The following is a 22,484-nucleotide window of genomic DNA, read 5'->3' on the forward strand; positions in this document are numbered from 1 at the left end:
TTCACACATCTCAGTCTGAAGTTTTGATGAGAATACACACACAGACACACAGACACACACACACACACACACACACACACACACACACACACAAACATAATCTCAGTCTGGAGTTTTGATGAGAATACACACACACACACACACACACACAAACATAATCTCAGTCTGGAGTTTTGAAAAAGGTCTCGGTCTCACCTGCTGTAGAGTCATCAGTATGATTTATAACCTGTCTCATCTTCTTGTCTCTTCCCCGTCTTCCTCCGTCTGGACCCCTCCTCCCATCTTTTCCCTCTCTCGCTCACAGATTTTCAGCATTGCACCATGCCGCTCTGACGGGCACCACGGAGCTGCTGTCTCTGCTGCTGGAGGCCCAGGCCACGGTGGATATCAAGGACATCAACGGTACCTTTACCAGCTGAACCAATGTCACCAAACAAACCCACACTTTAGGAAAAAAAATGTTCAAGAAGTCAGTTGGGGTTAAATTGAGCCTGAAACTTCCTCAACAGCTTTCTGACACTCAGCTGAAAATAAGTTTGACCCACATGAATAAATGTGATTCACTTTGAAGTTTGCCTGCCATGCAGTGACAGCAGTGCTACAGCAAATATCCTCAGACTCCGAGCGGAACAAATATTGTAGAATCAGTGCAGGAGTGGCAGCCCGGCTGCTGAGACCAGAGGCATGTGGTGCTCTTAACCGTGTGTGACGCCTCTGAGGTCAGCTATAGATCTGCGAAGGACTGTTGTGAAGGTTGAATTTACCTCTTGGCGCCTCCTGCCAGCTTGTCAGTTTTGGAATCCGGGGTCTCATGCATGCTAAGTGGAACACGCAGTGCAGCATCACGTGGTGTCACGCTAGTGGACGCCCACAGCACACTTTGGCTGTTGTACAGACGCGGGAACTAATCAAGGTACAGCAGTCAGGATGCTGCTTATCTGGAGCATTGATGCATATCAGTGCAGGGACCATGGTGTATCCCAGTGTATCATTGCTCATAACCTTGTAATGTCAGGTGCCAAGGTTCAGCATATGCTACTCTCCATATCTGTGACTTGGGTTGGGCCAGTTTGCAAATTTTCAAATCAGCAACAAACCGGTTTAACAAATTTTACCCGGTGTCCCACATGAGTCAGCAGTCAATCCTGAGTGAAACATAATGACACAGAGTCCCGACAAAGCTTGTGTCTAACTGTCACGTAGCATTGTGAAACACCGGAGCTCACTGTCCACACTGAATCTATCAAATATGCACTTATGTTACTTCATACAAACAAACCAAAAAGCTATCAGAAATCAGAAAAGATGCATTTTATGTGTGAGATTCACTGGAAATTATATACAAGATGGCCAAAAGCAAGTAGTGTGAGCCTAGCGTGTTTTTAGCTATGTTCATTTATCTTAGCAGAAACTTTTAGCCTCCTGGTGATCTCCCTTCAGCCAACTGACACTCTGTTTAGGTCTTTGTTGTGAAAAAAGTAGCTTTTGTATAAATAATTCCTGATTTCACTTCAAGAATCAGCTGTGACATGCCATCCAACAAAAGTTCAGCTCACAGCAACGCTTGCTGCCAGTAAGGACAGCTCTTTCATCAGCTTCAAGTCCAAAACGCTCTCTTATTGCTACAGTTTTAGTGTCTTTAATAGATGTAGCCAATAAGCTCAAAACGTACACACACGGCCAAAACGTGCACAGATAGCATGCACTGCCCCCCTGCTCATGATGCAGACACTGGCTGCCGCGGCTTGGCAGTAAATTACAGCCAAGGCAAACTGAATTACAAACAAGGCACAGCGTGTCACACGCTAGTGGATCTGTTCCTAACTTCAATAATGTAATAACATATAAATCAGGCTGTCATATTCCTTATTACTAATGCAATCTGACTTGGGCTACTTAGGCTACTTTTAAAGAATGTGACATAATGACATAAATGCATAAATCAAACCGGAAACTGGAAACCGACCCAGCTGTATCAGCAAGAGGAAATGTAATGTGAAATGAGTCACCAGTTTTTTTCAGCTCATCTAAGTTAAGTTAAGTTAAGTTTATTTTATTTGATATGGACATCACAAGTACATTGAGACTGTCCCAGTGGACAGACCAGATGTCAATGCTTAGGTGTGTATAGCACATGTGCTAATTTTCAACACCAGTCCATAGGCGGCTTTTCTAAAAACACAGAGCATATGATTAAGAATATGGGGTAAAACAAACAGATGTTATGATCGCAGCAGTAATATTCAAAGATCACAGATCATATGACCAGCAATAGGAGATAAGACAAACAAAATACATGATCACAACTGTGATATTAGTAACAATATTAAACTAAATCCATATTTATACATGTGAACATTGTTGGTTTGCTTTTAACCATGCTTTTAGTCCTCTGTTAAAAGCATTTGTATCAGTCTCCAGTTTCAGGTGAGTGGGTAGAGTGTTCCATAGGTTAACGCCTTTTACTGAGAAGGCAGATTGTCCAAATGATGTTGTACACCTGGGAACTATGCAGTCACCATTGTAGGAGGCTCGTGTGTTCATTTGGCTTGAGCTCAAACGTCTTTTTATCGGTGCAGAAAACAGAGGTGATACAAAGTTATAAAGACATTTAAAAACCAGTCTGATATTAATGTAAATTATGAAGTTTTCAAATGCAAGAAGGTTGTATTTTCTCAGGATGCCACAGTGGTGCCATCTCATGGGTCTTTGGTCCATAATTTTTATTGCTTGCTTATATATTACTACTACGGGTTTCAGAGTGACTTTAGAAGCTTGTGACCATGACGTGATACAGTATGACAAATGGGAGAAAATCATAGTGTGCATGTAGAGTTGTGCAGCTTTGCATGACAAGTCTCTTCGGATAAAACGAAAACAATTAAGGTTTGGTTTTACCTTCTTGCAGATGTACTGTACTTGTTTATCAAATTTTAAGTTCTTATCTAATATAATCCCCAAGTATTTGACCTCATTCACCTCATTAATTATTTCATTTTTAATCTTTACCTCAAACAAGTCGTACACAGGCTTATTGCGGATAGAAATGCACATAGAAACAGTTTTCTTAACGTTAAGGGTTAAATGAGACAACTCAAGCCAATGAGTGACTTTCTCAAGTGCTTGTGTCAGGTGGTCAGCTGCTTTGCTAGCTGTTTTAGCAAATACATAGATGACAGTATCATCAGCGTACATACATCTGGGGTGTTTTAGCATCTTTTAGCTCCTAGTTTTGGATTTCTGACCCACTACTTAAACAACATTGTATTTACAACTTGTTTTGACATCCAAAATGTCAGTTCAGGATTTAGGAACTGATGGGCTCGGGGCTGAGTGCCAAAGTCAGGGTTGTTAGCCCTAAGAAAAATATAGAACACCAGCCTTAAGCTTAAATTAGGCACTTCAGTGTCTTCAGTGTCTTCAGTGTGCTTTGTCATGCAAAATAATGGTACAAATTCAAGATTGGTAAAAGTGAATACCAGAGTGGCCAAGATATTTCTCCAACAAGGCTCCAAAACACCCTGAATCCTACACTTTCTACAACACATTTCTTTTATGAGAGCCTTCCTGCTTGGTTAATCCTGACAAGTGTTCTGTTAAAAATCCCTGATGAAATCACAATTATATCATTTGGGATATATACACAGCTCTTCTAGAGCCACAGGAAACATTATACAGCACTTTTCACGGGCTGATTTCTCCCCACGACTGGTAAATTAACTTCGACATGTATATGTAGTAGTGCTTCTCTAGTACTCATCTCACTACCTTTCCCTTCCAATCTCACGGGCTCCTTTCCATACTTATGTTTCTGTCTGTAGGCATGCGTCCCCTCCACTATGCAGCATGGCAGGGTAAAGCAGACTCTGTCTTATTGTTGCTGAGAGCTGGAGCTTCAGTCAACTCTGCTTCCCATGATGGACAGATGCCGTTACATCTCTCTGCTCAGTATGGACACTATGAGGTGGTGAGTACACACATGCACACACACACACACACACAGATACATCAGCTGCCAAAGGCAAAGCTCTAAGGCATCACCAGTCCTCCCATTTCACTGAAATATACTCCCTTTGTGTCTCAGCCTATATTGTCCACCAACAATACCAGTAATACCATTAAAGCCATGACACAAGTCTGAAAGCAGTGAGCGCACACATTCCTTTCCTCCAGCCTCATCCGTTTGGCTCTTGGAATATCTTAATGGATAGATGCACTAATCACACACACACACACACACACACACACACACACCTCAACCTGATATATAACCCGTGTAAGGAACTGACCTCTTTAGTACAACACCATCAAACACGATACTGACAATCCTTAACGCAGAGGAGCTATCACATGTTCCTCTCCTCTGTTCAAAGACAAAACACCAACACACACACTAAATGTGTTGGGATGACTGGCATGCAAGTGCTTGTGTATAATACATGAGGAGATATCACTTATCCTTTCTCTCTTTCTCTTTGAGTCTGAGATGTTGCTGCAGCACCAGTCCAATCCCTGCCTGATGAACAAGGCGAAGAAGACTCCTCTAGATCTGGCCTGCGAGTTTGGGAGACTGAAGGTATGAGAACTTATTACCATGTAATTTTCGTGTGTGTGTGTGTGTGTGTGTGTGTGTGTGTGTGTGTGTGTGTGTGTGTGTGTGTGTGTGTGTGTGTGTTTAAGCAGTATATCTATGATTAAGGATCTTCTATTAAAAATAAGTTTTTGATTATTGAGCATAAGTTACATTCCACTTCATGTATTTGATACCATTTTTTAATTGTAGCAAGGGTTTGGTGACTGTTTTTATTATCGGATCGTTCAGTCGTGGTAACTTGAGATTGCTGATTGGCAGTCCTGGTTATCATAGGGTGACTTTAAAAAAGTGTGAATATTTTGTTTAAAATATTTAAAGTCCCCCTTTACTCAAAAATGTGTTTTTTATGCCTCCGTGCCTGCAATAGCTGAAGCCGGAGGCATTATGTTTTTGGTTTGTCTGTATGCCCATCTGGCCATTTTTGTGAACGTGATATCTCATGAGGAAATTTCTTCAAATTTAGCACAAACATCCCCTTGGACTCAAGGATGAAATGATAAGATTTTGGTGGTCATAGGTCAAAGGTCACTGTGATGTTGTCTGTCACATTCTTGTGAACGCAGTATCTCAAGAACGCCTTGAGGAAATTCTTCAAATTTTAATGAGACTAAAGGATGAATTAATTTTGTCTTATTTTTGTGAAAGCGACATCTCAGGAACACCTTGAGAGGCTTTCTTCAAATTAAACACAAACATTCACAAACATTGGACTTAATGATGAGTTGATTAGATTTTAAAATATGGTGATCAAAGGTCAAGGTCACTATGACCCTGAATCTGTCTCATTTTCACAAACGCAGTATCTGAAGATGACCTTGAGGGAGTTTCCTTACATTTGGCACTAACTAACACTTGGATTTAAGAATGAGCTGATAAGAATCTAGTAGTTAAATTTTAAGGTCATGATGACCTCATAAAACATGTTTTTGGCCATAACTCAAGAATTAATTAGCCCAAATTTCACACAAATGTCTCATAAAATATAATGATGAAGTTTGGATTTTATATCCATGAGGTTAAAGGTCAGCTATCACATCATAATGTTCTGCAAAAACACTTTTCTGGCCCTTACTCAGTGTCATAATTTAGGAACAGAAGGGGAAACATTTGGTTAGATTCTGAATTGGTGAAAGTAATCTCAGGTGTCAACCTTGAAAACTGTGCTGATTGTAGAGATCTTCTTCTGTTATGTGTGTGAAGCATCCATGTTCTCACAGACATGGCTGGAAACTAAAGGTGGTGCGGGGTGACAATTTTTTCTAGTTTTAATAATAATTTTCTAAATATACTAATTTCTTTGCAATATGTCAAGCATTTCTTGCCAAGTTGCTCATTGCCTTTTCCCCATGTTTTTAAATAAATTGCACCAATTTGCTCAGGGGTCAAAGGTCTAAATACTTGTGAAAGGCATTTGAAAGCAGCACAAGATAAGTAATGTCGCTCTGGGTTTCAAAAGGTTAATTATCGGGGCTCAGTGTGCGTACATTATGCTCTAAAATGCACAGTAGGGTGCAGATACTAGAGATTTTTATAACATCTTATTTCTGATACAAAGTTAGTCAGACTTATTGATCATGAATCATTTCTGTAATCGTAAATATATATGATCCGCAGTTGGTACAAGCCTAATTGTAGCCTTTAGATGACATGATTGCATTTACTCTGTAGTGGACAAACTATAAAAGATGACACATAGGGTCTCATGCGGTGACATTCTCTTAAATTTCTCATATATTTTCTGTTAAAATTCTGGTAAGAGAAAATATAAAGGAAGTCAACTCCAGATCCAAACGTTCATAACCACCCAAATTTGCACTTAAACAGGTGTGCTCGATGAATCCCACTGATCATAAATCACATATTAGCAAAGGTAACACCCTCTGAACAAACACTCCAAACACTATATAAGGGCAGGTTTTGTACCGTGTGCAAAGACTCTGGCACATGAAAAAGATTGGAGGCATGAAACCAAAAAAGGCTGAAAGAAGAACGTCTGCAGTAAAATTGATTTTGGCCTACTGTGAAATAAACTTAAAATAAATGTGATTTTAGAGATATGTGTTGCACTATTAAAAGTAAAAGTACTCAAATCAAATCAAATTATTTTAAATAATTAGAAGAAAAAGCAACAAGTTGCTGGAACCATGAAATCTTTTGTCATTATAAAATGACTTACATGATGAAATAGTTGCCCATTAATTTTCCAATTAATCGACTTGTATATTTTCATATTTTTGGATTGTGCGCCAAAATCTAAATTTGAAAACTCTTAATATATCTAATAATACTAGTGGGGTAAAAATATATGCTTACCTCTGAAGTGTTAGTGTTGTAGAATTGTAAAAAGGTATGCGATTAAAATACTAAAGTAATATAAAAGTACCTCAGATTTGTACTTAATTACTGTACTTAAGTAAATGTGCTTAGTTACATTCAGCTCTGGTTAGCAGAGAGACACAGTAACTGAAATTACGGTAACTGGGAGTATAGTAGTATCCCTTTAGCCCTGAATTCATAATTTATTCATTATAATTACTCTTAAACATCATCTAAATTTGATTAACTGATATTCATGCATTTTTAAAATGTTTCTCAAATATCTATTTCTATTTGTAAGCCTGTGAAAACAAGATGTTTTTCTCTTTGTACAAGTGCTGTCAACCACTCGTAAAATTTTCTCTCTCACCTAGAACATAAGCAAAAAATAAAAAAAACACTGATGAATCCCAAAAATCAGTTGGTACCAACAAAATATGAGCAAATCCTGGATACAAATAAAAATGAAATTTGTTTGTGTATTGTTTCTTGCATGAGGCCCTATGTTTCTACATGACCTCAAACATATCTTTAGTATTTGGGTGCTGCCATTCTTTGTTACCTCTCAAACAGCGTTTATGCCAATAGGATACTCCCCTCTGTAATAAGCTTAAATGACCTGCGTAGGAATCACTGCTCTGGTGCTGTTGGTGGATCTGGTGTGGTTTGGTGAATTCTGCTCTTTGGCTGATCTTTTCATTGAGACACCGAAAGAATAAATCTCCATGTCGCGAATCGCTTTATTCATGAAGTCATCCTAATCCAATTATTTGCATGTGAAAACACCCTATTTGTGCCTTTCTGCCCTCTTTTTTGGATGGGATGGCCTATGTCAAACACGCACCAGGGCTTAGATGAAGTGACCGAGCTAAATTAAGCTCGTTTGAGCGAAAGCAAAATAGGCTTCAGAGGCTCTTTTGGGGCACACGCTAACGCTAAAGGGATTGCACATTGCAGTGTGTTTTACTGTTTCTCTGTCACATCGGCGGATAAGCCTGCTTCTGAGATGTATAGCTGGCCTGTAATTCAGAATTAGACACACACACACTTCCTGTGCCTGTTAAATGTCTCTCGTCTAGTCTTGAGTTTGCAGTTTAGCTGTGAAAGAATAGAAGGCTTTGGGGTGTTTTTGTGACACACAGACTTTGTGAGACAGCGTGTGTGTGTGAGTGGAGGCTGTGGTATCTTTAGACAGCTGCTGAGTAGTGGATAAGCCTCTCTGCACTGGCTTGACCCTATATATAAGTCACCATATATATTATTTTAATCCATATATTTTTACCACACTACCTCAGCTAGGTTTGCATTTATATTTAAATATTACTAATGCTGTAATTCTTGCCCTGATTCTGCCACTCCGCTGCTCTCACTAGTCACACTTGATCTTCATTTTGGTGTCTTTGATTTCTCCTTAGGTGGCTCAGTTGCTGCTGAGCAGTAACATGGTGACAGCACTTTTAGAAGGGGAGGGGGGGCATGACAGCCTGGAGTCTCCTTCTACCACTCCCCTCCACCTGGCAGCCAGGAATGGACACAAAGACATCATCAAGTAAGATCACAGCCAGGAGCAATGCTAAAATGTCCTGTAGCAGTTTTAGTAGTACTGTATTATTCTGTTAAAGCTGTTACATTTGCTCCTACATCTTGTCCTAATACTACCTTCATTTCTTCTACTACTAGTATCAATGTCTCTACAACTTCTACTGCTAATAATACTTCTACCAAGTCAAGTCAATTTTATTTTTTAAAGCCCATTATCACAAATCACAATTGGCCTCAGAGGGCTTTACAGCATTCAACATCCCTCTGCCTGTGGACCCTCACAGCGGATAAGGAAAAACTTTCCCAAAAAAACATTGAATGGGGAAAAATGGGAAAAATCTAACAAAGAGCAACTGAGGAGGGATCTCTCTTCCAGGACGGACAGGCATAAAATAGATGTCATGTGTGCAGAACAGATCAACATAATAAAATTAAAGTAATTAGTATTACTCTCAGTGTGTCCAGTACGCACAGCGATGGTGATGCAGCACGCTGATGTTGATCACCACATTCTGCTGCATGTTATTTACATCTCTTCACTGCTGGGGAGGGAGAAGCAGACACTACCAACCAAGTCACCTTGCAGCACCCCTTTCTCCCTCTCCCGTTTTCTGTCCCTCTCTCAGCTGCGCTCTCTCTCACTCCCAGTTCTCCACATGTTCTGACGCTTTCCCCATCTCTCCACCTTCTTTTTCTCTCTTTCCCTCTTGAATCAGTCCATATAAACTCCTGCCAAAGTGCCATTTAAGCAGAAGACAGTTCATAACAGTTTCATTAAAAAATTAAATAGATAAACGTTTATTTGGCAGGAACCCGACCCAATTCAAGCCTGAGAGAATAGTGAGATATTACAGTCCAGCCTGAACCCAGTGGGTTGGGTTGGGCCCAGAGAGTCAAAGCTAGGGCAGAGAATCAAAGCTCTAATGTGTGGTTTGCAAAAATGTACAATACCAACATGTATTCTGGCTATTGGGTTGCTACTACTGCTAATACTGCTACTATCACTATTGGCACCAGTGTATCTGCTGTACTATTGCAACTAAAAGTATAGCAATTGTCACAATTGGTGTACAACCAATAATTTTACCACTACAACCATTTTTACTACATATATCACTGTCATTAGTAATCAGTCAGTCAGTTCTACTACTATTATTATTGCTGATACTGCCAAATAATATACAGTACCTTTGTGCTAATGCTAGTACAATTACTTATTACTGCTATTACCATCAGTACTGCACTATACTGACACTATACAGAATGCCATTTATGTGCCAGGCCTTAATGCACAGCTGCAGGTGCCAAACTTTTCCACACAGGTTGCTCCAAAAAGCAAAAAAAATAACTCTCCAAATCTTCTCATTCAAAAAGAACACACTGTATAATGTCGAGATATTTAATCCGACTGACTTGACACTTTCCAGATACCCAAGAGTGGCTCAGTGTGTCTTTTTTGATGCCAGCATATCTGTGTAAATATGCATGTACCTAGCCAAGTAACTCCACCCAGCCTCCCAGACATGCTGCTAACGATTATCAGATCTCCTTTTTGCAATACCCTCTCCATCCTCCTCTCTCCTTCTGCTGAACCGGGGAGTTGAATAGTAGACGTGAAGGAGAAAATGCGAGCTTTAAACACAAACAGAAATTTTAAAAAATCACTGCATTAGCAGGGAAGTTTATTCAGAGTTTACTCAGCAGAATTTGGCTGTGATCTCCCACTAAGGGATTTAGTATGTCTCTTCAAAGACTGCCACACTGCCTCAGCAGACGTCTCATAGTACCTACTTTTTGTGTCGCTGGAGAAGCTTTTCTGTGTCTGGTTCGAACTGGAGCTGCAAACATTTGCACACCATTTTTTTGCCCCAGGAATAATTTGTCGTCAATTTAGTAACATCTATGTATAGACTCAAGTTATATGGGAAGAAATGCGTATACATTGTAATTTAAAGATAAAAGACATGATAATTCATGAGATTTGATCCTCGAAACTAGAAGGGAGTCCATGTTGAGAATATGCATGGCAGTTTAGTGAATGAACTTGTTATCTGCAGCAGAGAGATGGAGAAGCTAAACATTCAGCTACCTCGAGGTTTCAGAGCAACAGTAAAACTGTTGCAGAGAAAAAGAAGAAGGTGCAGGCTACAACAGGTTCGCTTCAGGCTCCTCTTTTCATCATATTTCATGGTTTTATTCTCCTCCTGTTTGTTTGCCTCCCTGTAGAGTCCCACTTAGTATGATCCCGCTAAGTCAAGAGTGTTTGTCAGCAGCATTCACATTTCACAGGTCACCATTAAGCTTTTTACAGACACACAGTCAGCTCAGAGCAAAGGCAGAGTGAACATCTGACGAACCACTTCAATGTTGCTCATTTTAACATAGAACCAGGGTTAAAATAATAAGAATTACAAGATGTTTAGTTTTATACTCCATCATAGTAAACAGGTGAGAGGAGTGTAAATGGATGAATGTGTTTTTGTTGTTGTTGTTTTGATTTTTGGGGTTTGCAGTCGTTAAATTACAACTTTATTCTTAAAAATAAAATTGCAATTAAATGAAAATGTCAAGAGAAATGTAATATTTCAAGAATAAAGTTGTTGGATAGCTAAAAAGTAATAATATTAATACTAATACTAATACTAATACTACTACTACTACTACTACGACTAATAATAACAATAATAATAATAATAATAATAATAATAATAATAATAATAATCCTCTTCTTCTTATTCTTAATAATAATAATAATAAAAAGAATTTAAAAGAATAATGGCACCTTTTTTAAATGAATGTACAACCATATTTGTTGTCAATTTCTCAGAAAAAATAACCTTAAAAGTCATGAGAAATGTGGTAGTATTTTGAGAATTAAGTTGTAATGTGGCAACCTGGGCAGCTTGAATTCAGCCATCACATACACCAGTGCATGGGGTCCCAGTGACCTGGTTGCCAGCAGAAGTCCTGAGTCTAGCCTGCATAACGGCAGCAACGGAACCCAGTGTTGGTATTTGCATATTTAACTAAATTTTACTAAATTTCAGTAACTTCAGCTGAACACTATTGAACTAAGGTCTGCAATCACAACAGTGATGCACCACTCTGAAACTGTATGGTGCCAATTCTTACATAATGTTTCCTTAATGCTAGCAATATGTTGGCTTTTACATGTCAAATGAGGGATTTTTGATCCCTAAAACCACGACATTCTCAAAATATTATTATGTTCTATTACAATTACATACTATCCCAAATTAATACTCAAATCTCAGTTTTGTTTTTGTAGCAGTGGCTTTAATGCTCCGTCATACAGTCTGTCTGAAAACTGTGCTTGAGAAGTCAACCTTTCAGCAATCATTTATAGAAGTCCCACACAGTGTTGTTCTCAGGTTGTTGTAGTTGATGATGATTACAATTCTGTTCTATTTTGTCTAACTGTGATTGAATGGGAACATGTACTTTTGTGGCAAGGGTGTGTTGTAGTGGGTTAACAACCAGAAAACACTGTGCAGCTAATATCTTACAGCAGTGCTTCAGTGTTGTTTACATCTCACCCTTCTCACAGCGAGCAGAGAACCTCCTCCTCCTGCAACGCTCTCTGGATATGGCGCCATCGGCATTCCTACATCTGGGCCTCTGACAGAACCAGAGACATATTTCTTAGCTTGTGTGTGTGGGTGGGTGAATGAGTGGGGGGTATACGGCTTAATGAGATGTTGCAGATGTCTGTAACAGTTGAATGGATGAATCTGTTTCTGAGTGTTGCTTGCGGCCTTACATGAGTGTGTCTGCTTTGATTACCCAGGTTGCTCCTCAAAGCTGGTATTGACATCAACAGATCCACCAAAGCGGGGACGGCTCTGCACGAGGCTGCCCTCTATGGCAAAACGGAAGTAGTGCGGCTTCTGCTTGATGTAAGGAAAGACGTAAAGCAGTAACGCTCAACTTACAGCCCCTAGGCCAAATCTGACCCCTGATAGGGTGTTGGGTGCGCCCCCCCCCCCAACTGTTTTCTAATTCACAATAGTGATTCATACTGGGAATTGTTTTTGTACTTTTAGCATACATAAGGTGCCCGAGTGCATTAAACAGCATCAAAATAGAGCTTGTTGATCAAAAAAAGTGCCAGGGGAGGATCCAACCACATCCCCCGACAGAGGTCCTAGTTAAGCCCCTAGTGTCATCTCAAAATCCTAGAAATTTCCTTGGATCCTTAACATTACCTAAAATTCTAGAAATGCCCTAAAATCCTAGAAATGTCCTTAATCCTAAAAAATGTCCTAAAATCCTAGAAATGTCTTACAATCCTAGAAATGTCCTAAAATCTCTGAAACATCTTACAATCATAGAAACATCTTACAATCCTAGAACCATCCTTAAATTCTACAGAATGTCCTAAAATCCTAGAAATGTCCTACAATCCCAGAACCATCCTAAAATCCCAGAACCATCCTAAAATCCCAGAACCATCCTAAAATCCTACAATATGTCCTAAAATCCTAGAAATGTCTTAAAATCTTAGAAATGTCCTACAATCCCAGAACCATTCTAAAATCCTTGATTTAGTTTTAAAATCTCTGAAATCCTAGAAACTTCCTAAAAGCCGAGAAATGCCCAAAAATCCTAGAAATGTCCTATAATGAAACCTGTATGGGCTGCTGCAACTGGCCCTTGGCCCCAGTCATTCTGCAAAAGTGGCCCCCAAGCAAAGTAAGTTGACTAAGCCTCTCATAGAGTAAAGTTTCAGTATAGCCGATATGGAGTTTAAAAGGCTGACACTGACATTTTTGTATTCAAGGTGCAGGCAGGCAGACAATGTCTAAAACTAATTCCAGTGTTATTCTTTAATAAAGCAGGGAGGCATTAGAGGGAGGCTTTATTTTGAAACTGCACCTCACCCACAGTAATCCCACAGTGTGTTTGTGTGTGTGTGTGTGTGTGTGTGTGTGTGTGTGTGTGTGTGTGTGTGTGTGTGTGTGTGTGTTTATAGGCGGGCATCAATGTGAACATGCGCAACACGTACAACCAGACAGCTTTGGACATCGTCAACCAATTCACCACCTCCACAGCCAGCAGGGAAATCAAACAGCTGCTGAGAGGTGAGTAGCTCTTAAAAACACTTTTTTCATAGATCATTGACGCTTTCATGAAATGTGGATTTTATTATTTTGGTTTGGGCTGAGACAGAGGCAGGGGAAACAGTGGGAGAGAGGCTGCAAAATGGCAAAGATAGAGGTCAGGAAAGAAATCAATGGAGTGAAACATCCTGATGATGTGTCTGTATCTCTCTGTCTCTGTGCAGAGGCATCGAGTTCTCTCCAGGTCAGAGCGGTGAAGGACTACTGGAACCTCCACGACCCCACTGCTCTTAACCTCCGGGCTGGAGATCTGATTATGGTACTTGTTTTTGTTTGTTTGTTGAAAAAGAAAGTTTGTGTTTATTGTCAGTCAAGTGATGACACTAAGTCATAGTTCACTCAACAGTGCTCCTGTGCCTGGGCAGATTCTTGGTTGTTTGTTTTTGACATTTTTTTCAGTTTTTTTCTTGTACTTTTTACTAATTTCTTACTAATTTTATCATTTTTTTCTTTGTTGCTCATTGCCCGCTTCTCATGTTTTTAAAAGAAATCAAACAAGTTTTTAAAATTTCAAAGGATTTAATATGTCTGAGAATTAATACTTTTGTTTATAGCATTCATATTTAAGTATACTTTAGGAATTATTAAGGATAAACAAAAAATATAATAAACACATTTAAATGATGCCTCTGATGCCAAAAAAAGCTGCAAGTATTCAAAATTTGAGATGGGTTGATTTCCAGTTTTGCCAGTCTGATCCAGTTTATAAGCTTAAACTGGTTTGATTTTATGCAAACTTGCTGAACCAACATTTGTCATAATTACACATCCTGGCAAATTAAAAAGTAGCTTACATCAGCAACCTGTGCTGACAGTGATGCAGCACTTAATTAAACTTGTGTTTCAGAAGCAATAAACAATATGACAACCTGATTATCATGATATTAAGTTTTCAAATAGACAAACTAGTGCGCAATTTACTGCCACAGCCGTCAACATGAAGGTGATCAAATTTCAGCACAGGTGGAAGTGGGGAAGAGCAGCACAGGTTTGTTTGTAAGAAAGTTCATGTGTTTTTTGGGGTGACTAGAGGAAACATGGCAGACTTAGTCTCTCAAGAAAAGTAAAACTGCACCGACATGGCAACATTTAGGATTTGAAGCCAACAAAAGTGTTGTCTTAACTGGCTGTCAGTGATGCAGTGCACCATTTTAAGCTGAACTTTTGACACCCTGTTTCTATTTAATCCTGTCGCTCACTTTGAAAGCACTGCTTTAGCTGTGAAATGGCTGATCATGAAGTTGAAAGAAGGAATTATCTATGATGCCTCCTTATTTCACTACAAAAAACTAAATAAAGTGGCAGCTTGCTGGAGGGTGATCACAAGTGAAAGTTTCTGGTCAATGACCATTGCTAATCACAGCCTAGGTTACTTACTGCTGTTCTAGGCAGAGCAGAGGGACAGCCTCTGTGAGCTGCTCTCCTCCTAATCATCATATTTTGCCACTTGGTCAGCGGTGAACATCACACACTCAGCTGTTAATCTCACATCAACAACGAAACGATTTGACTCTGTCATTAAACCTGCTAATAACTGTTGGGTAACACTAGCTGTGTGATGTCAGCAGTTATCCCTGTTGCTATATATGTGTGTGACTCTGCCCTGGGTGCAAAACAGCAGTAATTTTATGATAAACAGAGAGAGGGGGGCTAGGTGAATCACAATGCTGTGTGCAAGATTTTACCCATTGTAAATAGTCAAATTTGCAGTTAAGATTGGACAACACTTAAAGGCAGTGCAGAATTCACAGGACTTGCCTGATGACTGATATTTAAAGAATTCACCGTGGACAGCTTTAAGTATATGTGACCTGAACAAATTGGCTTGATGTCTTTCACAATCATAGCTAAACGGCAAGGAGGAATTTAGGGGGAAATGGACAAAAAATAGCAATAATAAAAGAAAAGAAAATTGCTTACAATTTTGAATAAAACAAACAAGCAAACAAACAGAAAAAAAAGTACAAAACAAAACAAAACAAAAGTAAATGACCTGAAAAAGTGCTTAAATAAGTAGTAGTTGTGTAAAATAATTCTAAATGTATAACTACAATAATAGTTTTTTGGACTTTTTATCTAGCTTCTTTAAAAATAAATAAAAGCTGCCAGATAAATGTATTTCTCTCTGAAATGTAGTGGGGTAAAAATATAAAGTGGAATGAAAAGAAAATATTAAAAATAAAAAACAAGTACTTATGATTTATACTTAAGTACAGTACTTGAATAAATGTACTTAGTTACATCCCACCATGGTTCAGCTTAATAAATCTCATTTAACATTGTAAATTCACCTTGCTGCGCCTTTTCCAAGTGAAGGCTTGTTTTGTTTCATTGTTGTTTGTAACCATGCAGGAATTACTATAATGCAAGTAATGGTTAGGTGAACAATGTTATATAATACTTAAATTCCGTTCAGCTAAAAGTCATGTTTAGCTGCCGGCAGTCACTTTACTCTGCCTGTTCACTAACAGTGTAAGAATTATATGATAAAGAGTTTTGTGAGTCTTGTTTTTGGGATTTGTGTGGCATGTTGCAGGGTAATTTGGTGTACCCTGAGGAGGAGACCACAGCCGAGGAACAGGCACAAACTTGCTGCTGTCACTCTCTCATTAACAACTTGTTTGCTCATCTTTCCACACACACTGTTTACACCAATTCATGTGTACGCACATTTGCGTGCGTTTATGTTCTCACTGCTTTGTATTTTAATCCGCGAGTCATTGTGACATCTCAAACTCCTGCATGAACTCGTATGTTGTTGTGAGGTTTCCTGTCAGGAGGCAGAGGTGTTTATTTTTGTCCTCTGCAGGCGTTTTGTTAACACTTGCATTGAATAGACTGTGTACTTCCAGCTCATTGGCTCCTCTCATTATGGTCTTAAAAACATGCCTGGAGGAGTCAAACTCGTGACATGCATGCTAAGAGTTGATGCACAGTTGACAAGAGAAAATGCATGCCACTTAAAGTACCACAATCTTCAGCCACCTTTTGTTTTGCTCTCAGTCTTCACATCACTGAATCATTTTCTTAGCGACTGTTTGGGTTTCATAGTCTTGCCGTCTAATGTGATTGTGAATCGTTGCGAGGCTAATGCTGTTTGCAGTGAAACAAACATTTCAGCTGAAGCGTGCTGTGATTTGTTGGTGTCAGGTCCTGGAGCAGCACTCAGACGGCCGCTGGAAAGGTCACATCCACGACACGCAGCGTGGGACGGACAGGGTGGGCTTCTTCCCGCCTTCAGTGGTGGAGGTCCTCAGCAGACGCGCAGGTAGACAAACAAGCACTTTGCACACAACATCTGCATAAAATCACTCAGTAGTGAAAAGTTCCAAAGTACATTTACTCAAGTACTGTTAATAAGTACAAATTTTTGTTACTTTACTGGAGTAGTTCTTCTATGCTCCCATGCATTTTAGAAGGAAATACTGTATTGTGCTCCATTTAATTTATTGGACATCTATAGTCAAGAGTTAATTGCAGATTAAGATTTTACACACAAACTGTATGAGTCTTATAAACTATGATTTATTTTTATTGGTTAAACCACCTAACAGTATAGTGTTGATTATGAATGTTTTATGTTCTATGTTTTATTTAAGATCCCCATTAGCTGCTGTGGGAATGACTGTGCCCTGATGAGTTTTGGACAAATTGTTGATTTATCATGATTAGGTGGTGTGTGATATGGGAATAGTAATATTTGTAAATTGTATGAGTCAGTGTTTTGTACAGTATTTAATCAAATTCTGTTATTGATTTATTTGTTCAACCTACCATCCCAGATACTACGGGTGGAAAATAGCTATAGGAAAATAGGAATATAGCTAGTAAGTGGATCCAGAGTTAAGTATAAAAAAAATTGTCTGACCTACATTAATGCAATTAACATCTTTGCCCTCCTTTGAAAAGGCCTTTTTATTTTTAATCGTACTGTCCATGGGCTCACAGTCAAAGTTTGACAATCAGGTATTCCCAGGTTAAATGCAAAAGTATGGTGTCCATGGAGGGCCCAACAGCTCATTTTTTGCCCTATCACCCTCTGAAAGCTTTATACGACCATGCTCATGACCTCATACCATATACATAAGGGAGCCATACATTGTTTCTAAAGGGTTTGACGTAGAAAATATGCAATTGGAAGAAGAAGTTCTAACATTTTTTTTAAAAATGGTAACTTTGGTATTTTTCAACTCGGACCATGTTTTCCCATGTTTTTGTGTGTAAGGGCACTTTCACACCAGAGCTGTTTGGTCTCCTTTAAATGGACCACAGCTGATTTCCTTGGATAGTACGCTTTGTTTGGGCAGTTGTGAAAGCTCATCCGAACTCTGGTGTGGACCAAACAAGCGAACTCTGGTCTGCCTGAAAATTGTGGGTCTCGGTTCGCTTGCAAGTGAACCCTGGTGCGGTTCGCTTACAGTGATAAATTCAAGTAAAAACAAAAACCGTAAGACTGCACAAATTTGGTGTTGCTCCATTGTTTTTGTGGTGAACAAGCCGGCTGAAGGGGATGTATTTCCATTTTCGGGCCTGGCCAATTGATGAGCTGGGTTTTCTTCTTCCGCTTTTTTTTCTTCCTCCGCTTTTTTTTCTTCCTGGACAGTGCTCGTTTCGGGCAATACAGCCCCAAACAAACAGCTGTTGTAACTGCGTGACGTTATTTAGGTGGTTTGGTTCGCTTTCAAAAGTGCAGTGTGAAAGTGAACCAAACCAAATGACGGTGTGAAATTTTTCAGCAAGAACATTGGTTCAATATTTAGGGTGAAACAAGCTGTGTAATGTAATGTCAAAGGGCATTTGCTCACTAATTTATGTCTTTTTTGCCACTGACAAGCTCAGACTGTCATTTTAAGCGCCTGACAACATTATGTAAAGAATCCCTACAGATATAGACCTTTTTGTTAAATAGTAAGATCCATTTTTTAAACCAGAGACAGCCTTCAAATCACCATTGCCATACCCACCAGATTCCTCACAATAAACTGATTTTTTTCATGGCAAACCACACTTCTTTAAAATATAACAAACAAATATATAACAAACTACAACACAAAATTTAGTTTAAATGCCTTTAGCAATTGTTTCATCAACACAGAAACTTTCAACAACATATACATCATGAAGTTCCCAGCAACTTTTCTTTTTAAAAAGTCAAGTGAAAATTTAGATAAATAACGAATGAATAAAAATAGCTCTTTGCATGTATTGCAGACTGTCTCACCTGGTGTTGCTTGAGTGTAATAGCACACTTTTTAATGAATTAATCTTTATAATTAAATTTATCATGATCATTACAATAAAACGCTGATACAGATAATCAGCAGAATGCCAATTATCCACCCTGATAATGGGCCAGGCCGATAATTTGTTGACCCCTATTTTTCATAATGTTGTCAAACACTTACAATAACAGTTAGAGTATGTCAGTGGCAAAAACAAGCATCTTTAGTGCATGTTCATCAAGGATGCACAAGTGTCCCAAGGGGTTACATTGCAGCTTGTCTCGCAACTGCAACTCTATATTGGACTAATAGAAAAAAATGTTGTCCCTGTTTGTAAATGGTAAATGGACTGTACTTGTATAGCACTTTTCTAGTCTTATTGACCACTCAAAGCGCTTTCACACTACATTGTCACATTCACCCATCCACATACTGGTGGGCGGGGCTACCGTACAAGGTGCCACTTGCTACTCAGTAATCAATCACATGCACTCAAACTCCGATGACGTGGCATTGGGAGCAGTTTTGGAGCTAACCCTAACCCAAATGGAAGACCACTAAGAGCACAGTAGAAATAAATATTTACCATATGATACTCTGACTATTTTCTCTTAGTGCCAGATAAGACTTTCCAAACTGGGGGCTTGAGCCGACAGAGTGTTTTTAAAAGGGCTAACTGAACTCAGGGCAATGGTTATATCTGGGCCAAGAATATATCTTGACACTGGCACACAAGCAGGATCTATCATGTTTTCATGCATGATCACTGGAGGGTCCAACATACTTGTAAATCATCTGATTTAATCCCTGTGAATGAAAGGAATATGATCCCCTCTGCTTGTTTTGCAGCCGTAAAGCCATTGACATTCAAACAGCGGGACCAGCACAGTGAGGGGTCCAATAACAGCTCCAGACATAGATGCGCACACGCACATGCACACACACACACGTGCGCACAAAATAAAACATTTCATTTCAAGGTCCTCGACAAGTCAGGAAACACACACATACGCACAAACATAGATACTCACACACAGACACACATTAATAGGATTATTATGGCCAGATTGCAAAGTGTCAGCTCAGTGCTAAAGCCCTCACAGTCTGCGTTTGGATATAGTGTGTGTGTGTGTGTGTGTGTGTGTGTGTGTGTGTGTGTGTGTGTGTGTCTGCTCATGCTTGAGGGAGAACAGACAAGAGAAAGAGAGTTTGACTTTAAGTCGGTGACAGGCTCTTTGCTTATGAGGCAAACTCAGTAGTGTGTGTATGCACGTGTCTGCGTGTGTGTGTGTCGTGTGTGTGTGGCTGAGCTCTGTGATAATGTCAATGGTGTCAGCAACCATGGACCAACAACACACAAAGGAAAAGTAAGCCCTCTCAGCGTTGCTGGTGATCTTACACTTTCTTTCAGCAGCCTCTTATGTAACACCAGAGAGGATTTACAGTGAATTTGCCCTTTTTTAGTTGTTCTTCCAAACACTCAATAAAAAAAGAATACTTGATAAAGTTCATAATGTGCTCAACAGACTTAAAAAAAGTGTTGTTTTGTTGCCATCTTCCTGTTTGTTCCCATACGTGTGCATGGAGTTCAGCCCGACAAACACAGATGCATGTTCATGAACTTCTTACCCTCACTCATGCATGCCAGCCTCAACACCAACCTGTTCTCACTGACCCTAGGAGGCACCCTCTCCCGCCAAGCCTCAATGCCTTGCCAACGACAACACTTTGCATCCAGAGCTCCTCCCTCAAGCCATGGTCCCGCCCCTCAGACTGATGACTCATACACCCTTGGCTATGATCCTGCAGGTACACACACACACACACACACACACACACACACACACACACACACACACACACACACACACACACACACACACACACACACACACACACACACACACACTCAACAACTCCTTCCCATCTGTTTTGTCTCAGTTCACCACCTGTGACACATTCTTGTCCTCCCAGGCAAGGATGGATTATTGAGCAGACCTACTGGGCACAGGCCCTGGGGCCCAAAAGGGTTTGGGGCTGCCCTCAGTTTGAAATGACAGTTTGGATTTTGTGTTAAAAGTGAATTAAATAGATACAAAAAGGTGCAAAACAAATAAAAAGAGATGTTAAGCTTCCACAAAAACACATAATCACAAAAACACAAAAATCACAGAAAGATGCAATATAACCACAAAGAGATACAATGTGACCACAAAGAGACAGTATACAACCAAAAGAGACAATATATGACCACAAAGAGATAGAATACGGCCACAAAGAGATGCAGTATTACCACTAAGAGACACAATACAGCTACAAAGAGATAGAATATGACCACAAAGAGACACAAAAAGACCTAAAAGAGATGCAATATGACTACAAGGAGACAGAATACGGCAATGGGAGATAAATTTCAGCCACAAAGAGACAATTTGTGACCACAAAGAGACACAAACAACCTCAAAGAGACACAATATGACCACAAAGACACTCAATACGGCCACAAAGAGACACAATATGACTGCAGACGCAGTAGGACCATGAAGAGATGCAGTAGGACCACGCAGGGACAGTAAGATCTGAAATAGTACGGAAATTAAAAAATAGGAATTTTCACATGTCCGCAGCCTGACCAGGACACAGGATTGTGTTTATTTTGTGTCAGTCTTGGGGACACTTTTACATGTCTGTACCTAGCGGCCCATTGTTTCATAATGGGTCCATGTCCCCAGGTTTCAGGTATCTCTCCTGAACAGCATCCTGATCCCCGTGTCCTCTTGGTCAGTCTTCAGGTGCTCAGTGTCAGCTTAGTACAGTAGGTCCACACCCAGCTGCAGAGAGTGTGTTGTCTAAAGTGTGTGTGTGTTTGTCAGGTGCTCCACCTGACAGTCAGCTCTCAGCCCCAGCTAGTCCTGCTAGTCCCACTCAGGACATTTGGGTCCTCAGGAGCTCTCCCACTGGTAAGGGTGTGTGGTCCCAAACCCCCCTGGCACCAAGCCAACCCCGTGTGAACCTGTAGATCAGATCCCATCCCAGCCGTCCTGATAAACTGGGCCTCTTTAAGCAAGCTTACTCCCATCTTTATCCCTTTATATCCCCACGTCTTGACCTTACCATGCCACCCTGCAAATCCCAGCCCCCCTCTCTCTGCCACCCACACCCCAATAATCCAGTAACCATAATGTCTGAGTTCCCTTGCAGCAGGACATAAAGGTAAGTGAGCAGCACTCCTTTAAAGCCTTCTCTCTAACTCCTCTGTTACTCCTGACAGCTTGTCGGTGCAGCTGCCTCCACCCTGAATGCTTAAACAGCAAAAACATGACATGCAATTATCTTAACAAGTCATTTCATCCAGTAATAAAAATAGTAGTTTTGTTTTTCATAAGCAAATGGATAACGTCATCTAAAATTATGTGTAATTTCTGAAATAGGCAACACAATATTTTAATATTTGTAAATAGACTAAATGGCTTTCTGTTCGAGAGATAGATAAGATGCTGTAAGAGGCTTTATGACCTATACTGCCACCATGAAGAGAGTTTAAGGTTCTTTAGCTTCACTTTGGGGAGCTGTCATGCCGTCCAACTTTGCACACAGTCATTGATCCATATTTTCACACAGTCATGAGATTAGTATCAATCTTCTAATTTAACCCTGTGAAACCTAAGC

At 39.8% G+C, this 22,484-nt stretch overlaps 1 protein-coding gene across 4 annotated transcripts in view; it reads left to right on the top strand.

Moving 5' to 3' along the window:
• The window catches only part of caskin2a (CASK interacting protein 2a), an 83,878-nt gene that overhangs the window by 41,143 nt on the left and 20,251 nt on the right, over positions 1-22,484 (top strand). For 2 of the 4 annotated variants that reach the window (XR_015774946.1, XM_088069839.1), the window contains exons 4-13: positions 305-402; positions 3,822-3,967; positions 4,481-4,576; positions 8,326-8,459; positions 12,261-12,369; positions 13,446-13,554; positions 13,758-13,852; positions 16,744-16,861; positions 20,496-20,624; positions 21,689-21,775. Coding sequence is in view for 3 of the 4 variants with exons in the window: in XM_088069839.1 (XP_087925965.1) it covers positions 305-402; positions 3,822-3,967; positions 4,481-4,576; positions 8,326-8,459; positions 12,261-12,369; positions 13,446-13,554; positions 13,758-13,852; positions 16,744-16,861; positions 20,496-20,624; positions 21,689-21,775 (1,121 nt within the window). In the remaining variant the exon portion in view is untranslated. The remainder of the gene's footprint in view (positions 1-304; positions 403-3,821; positions 3,968-4,480; positions 4,577-8,325; positions 8,460-12,260; positions 12,370-13,445; positions 13,555-13,757; positions 13,853-16,743; positions 16,862-20,495; positions 20,625-21,688; positions 21,776-22,484) is intronic. The other 2 variants (XM_042508054.2, XM_088069840.1) reach the window with 2 other exon arrangements.

Source organism: Plectropomus leopardus, chromosome 19, assembly GCF_026936395.1.
Source record: "Plectropomus leopardus strain MGB_pleo_1.0 chromosome 19, ASM2693639v1, whole genome shotgun sequence".
In the NCBI taxonomy this organism is placed as follows: domain Eukaryota; kingdom Metazoa; phylum Chordata; class Actinopteri; order Perciformes; family Serranidae; genus Plectropomus; species Plectropomus leopardus.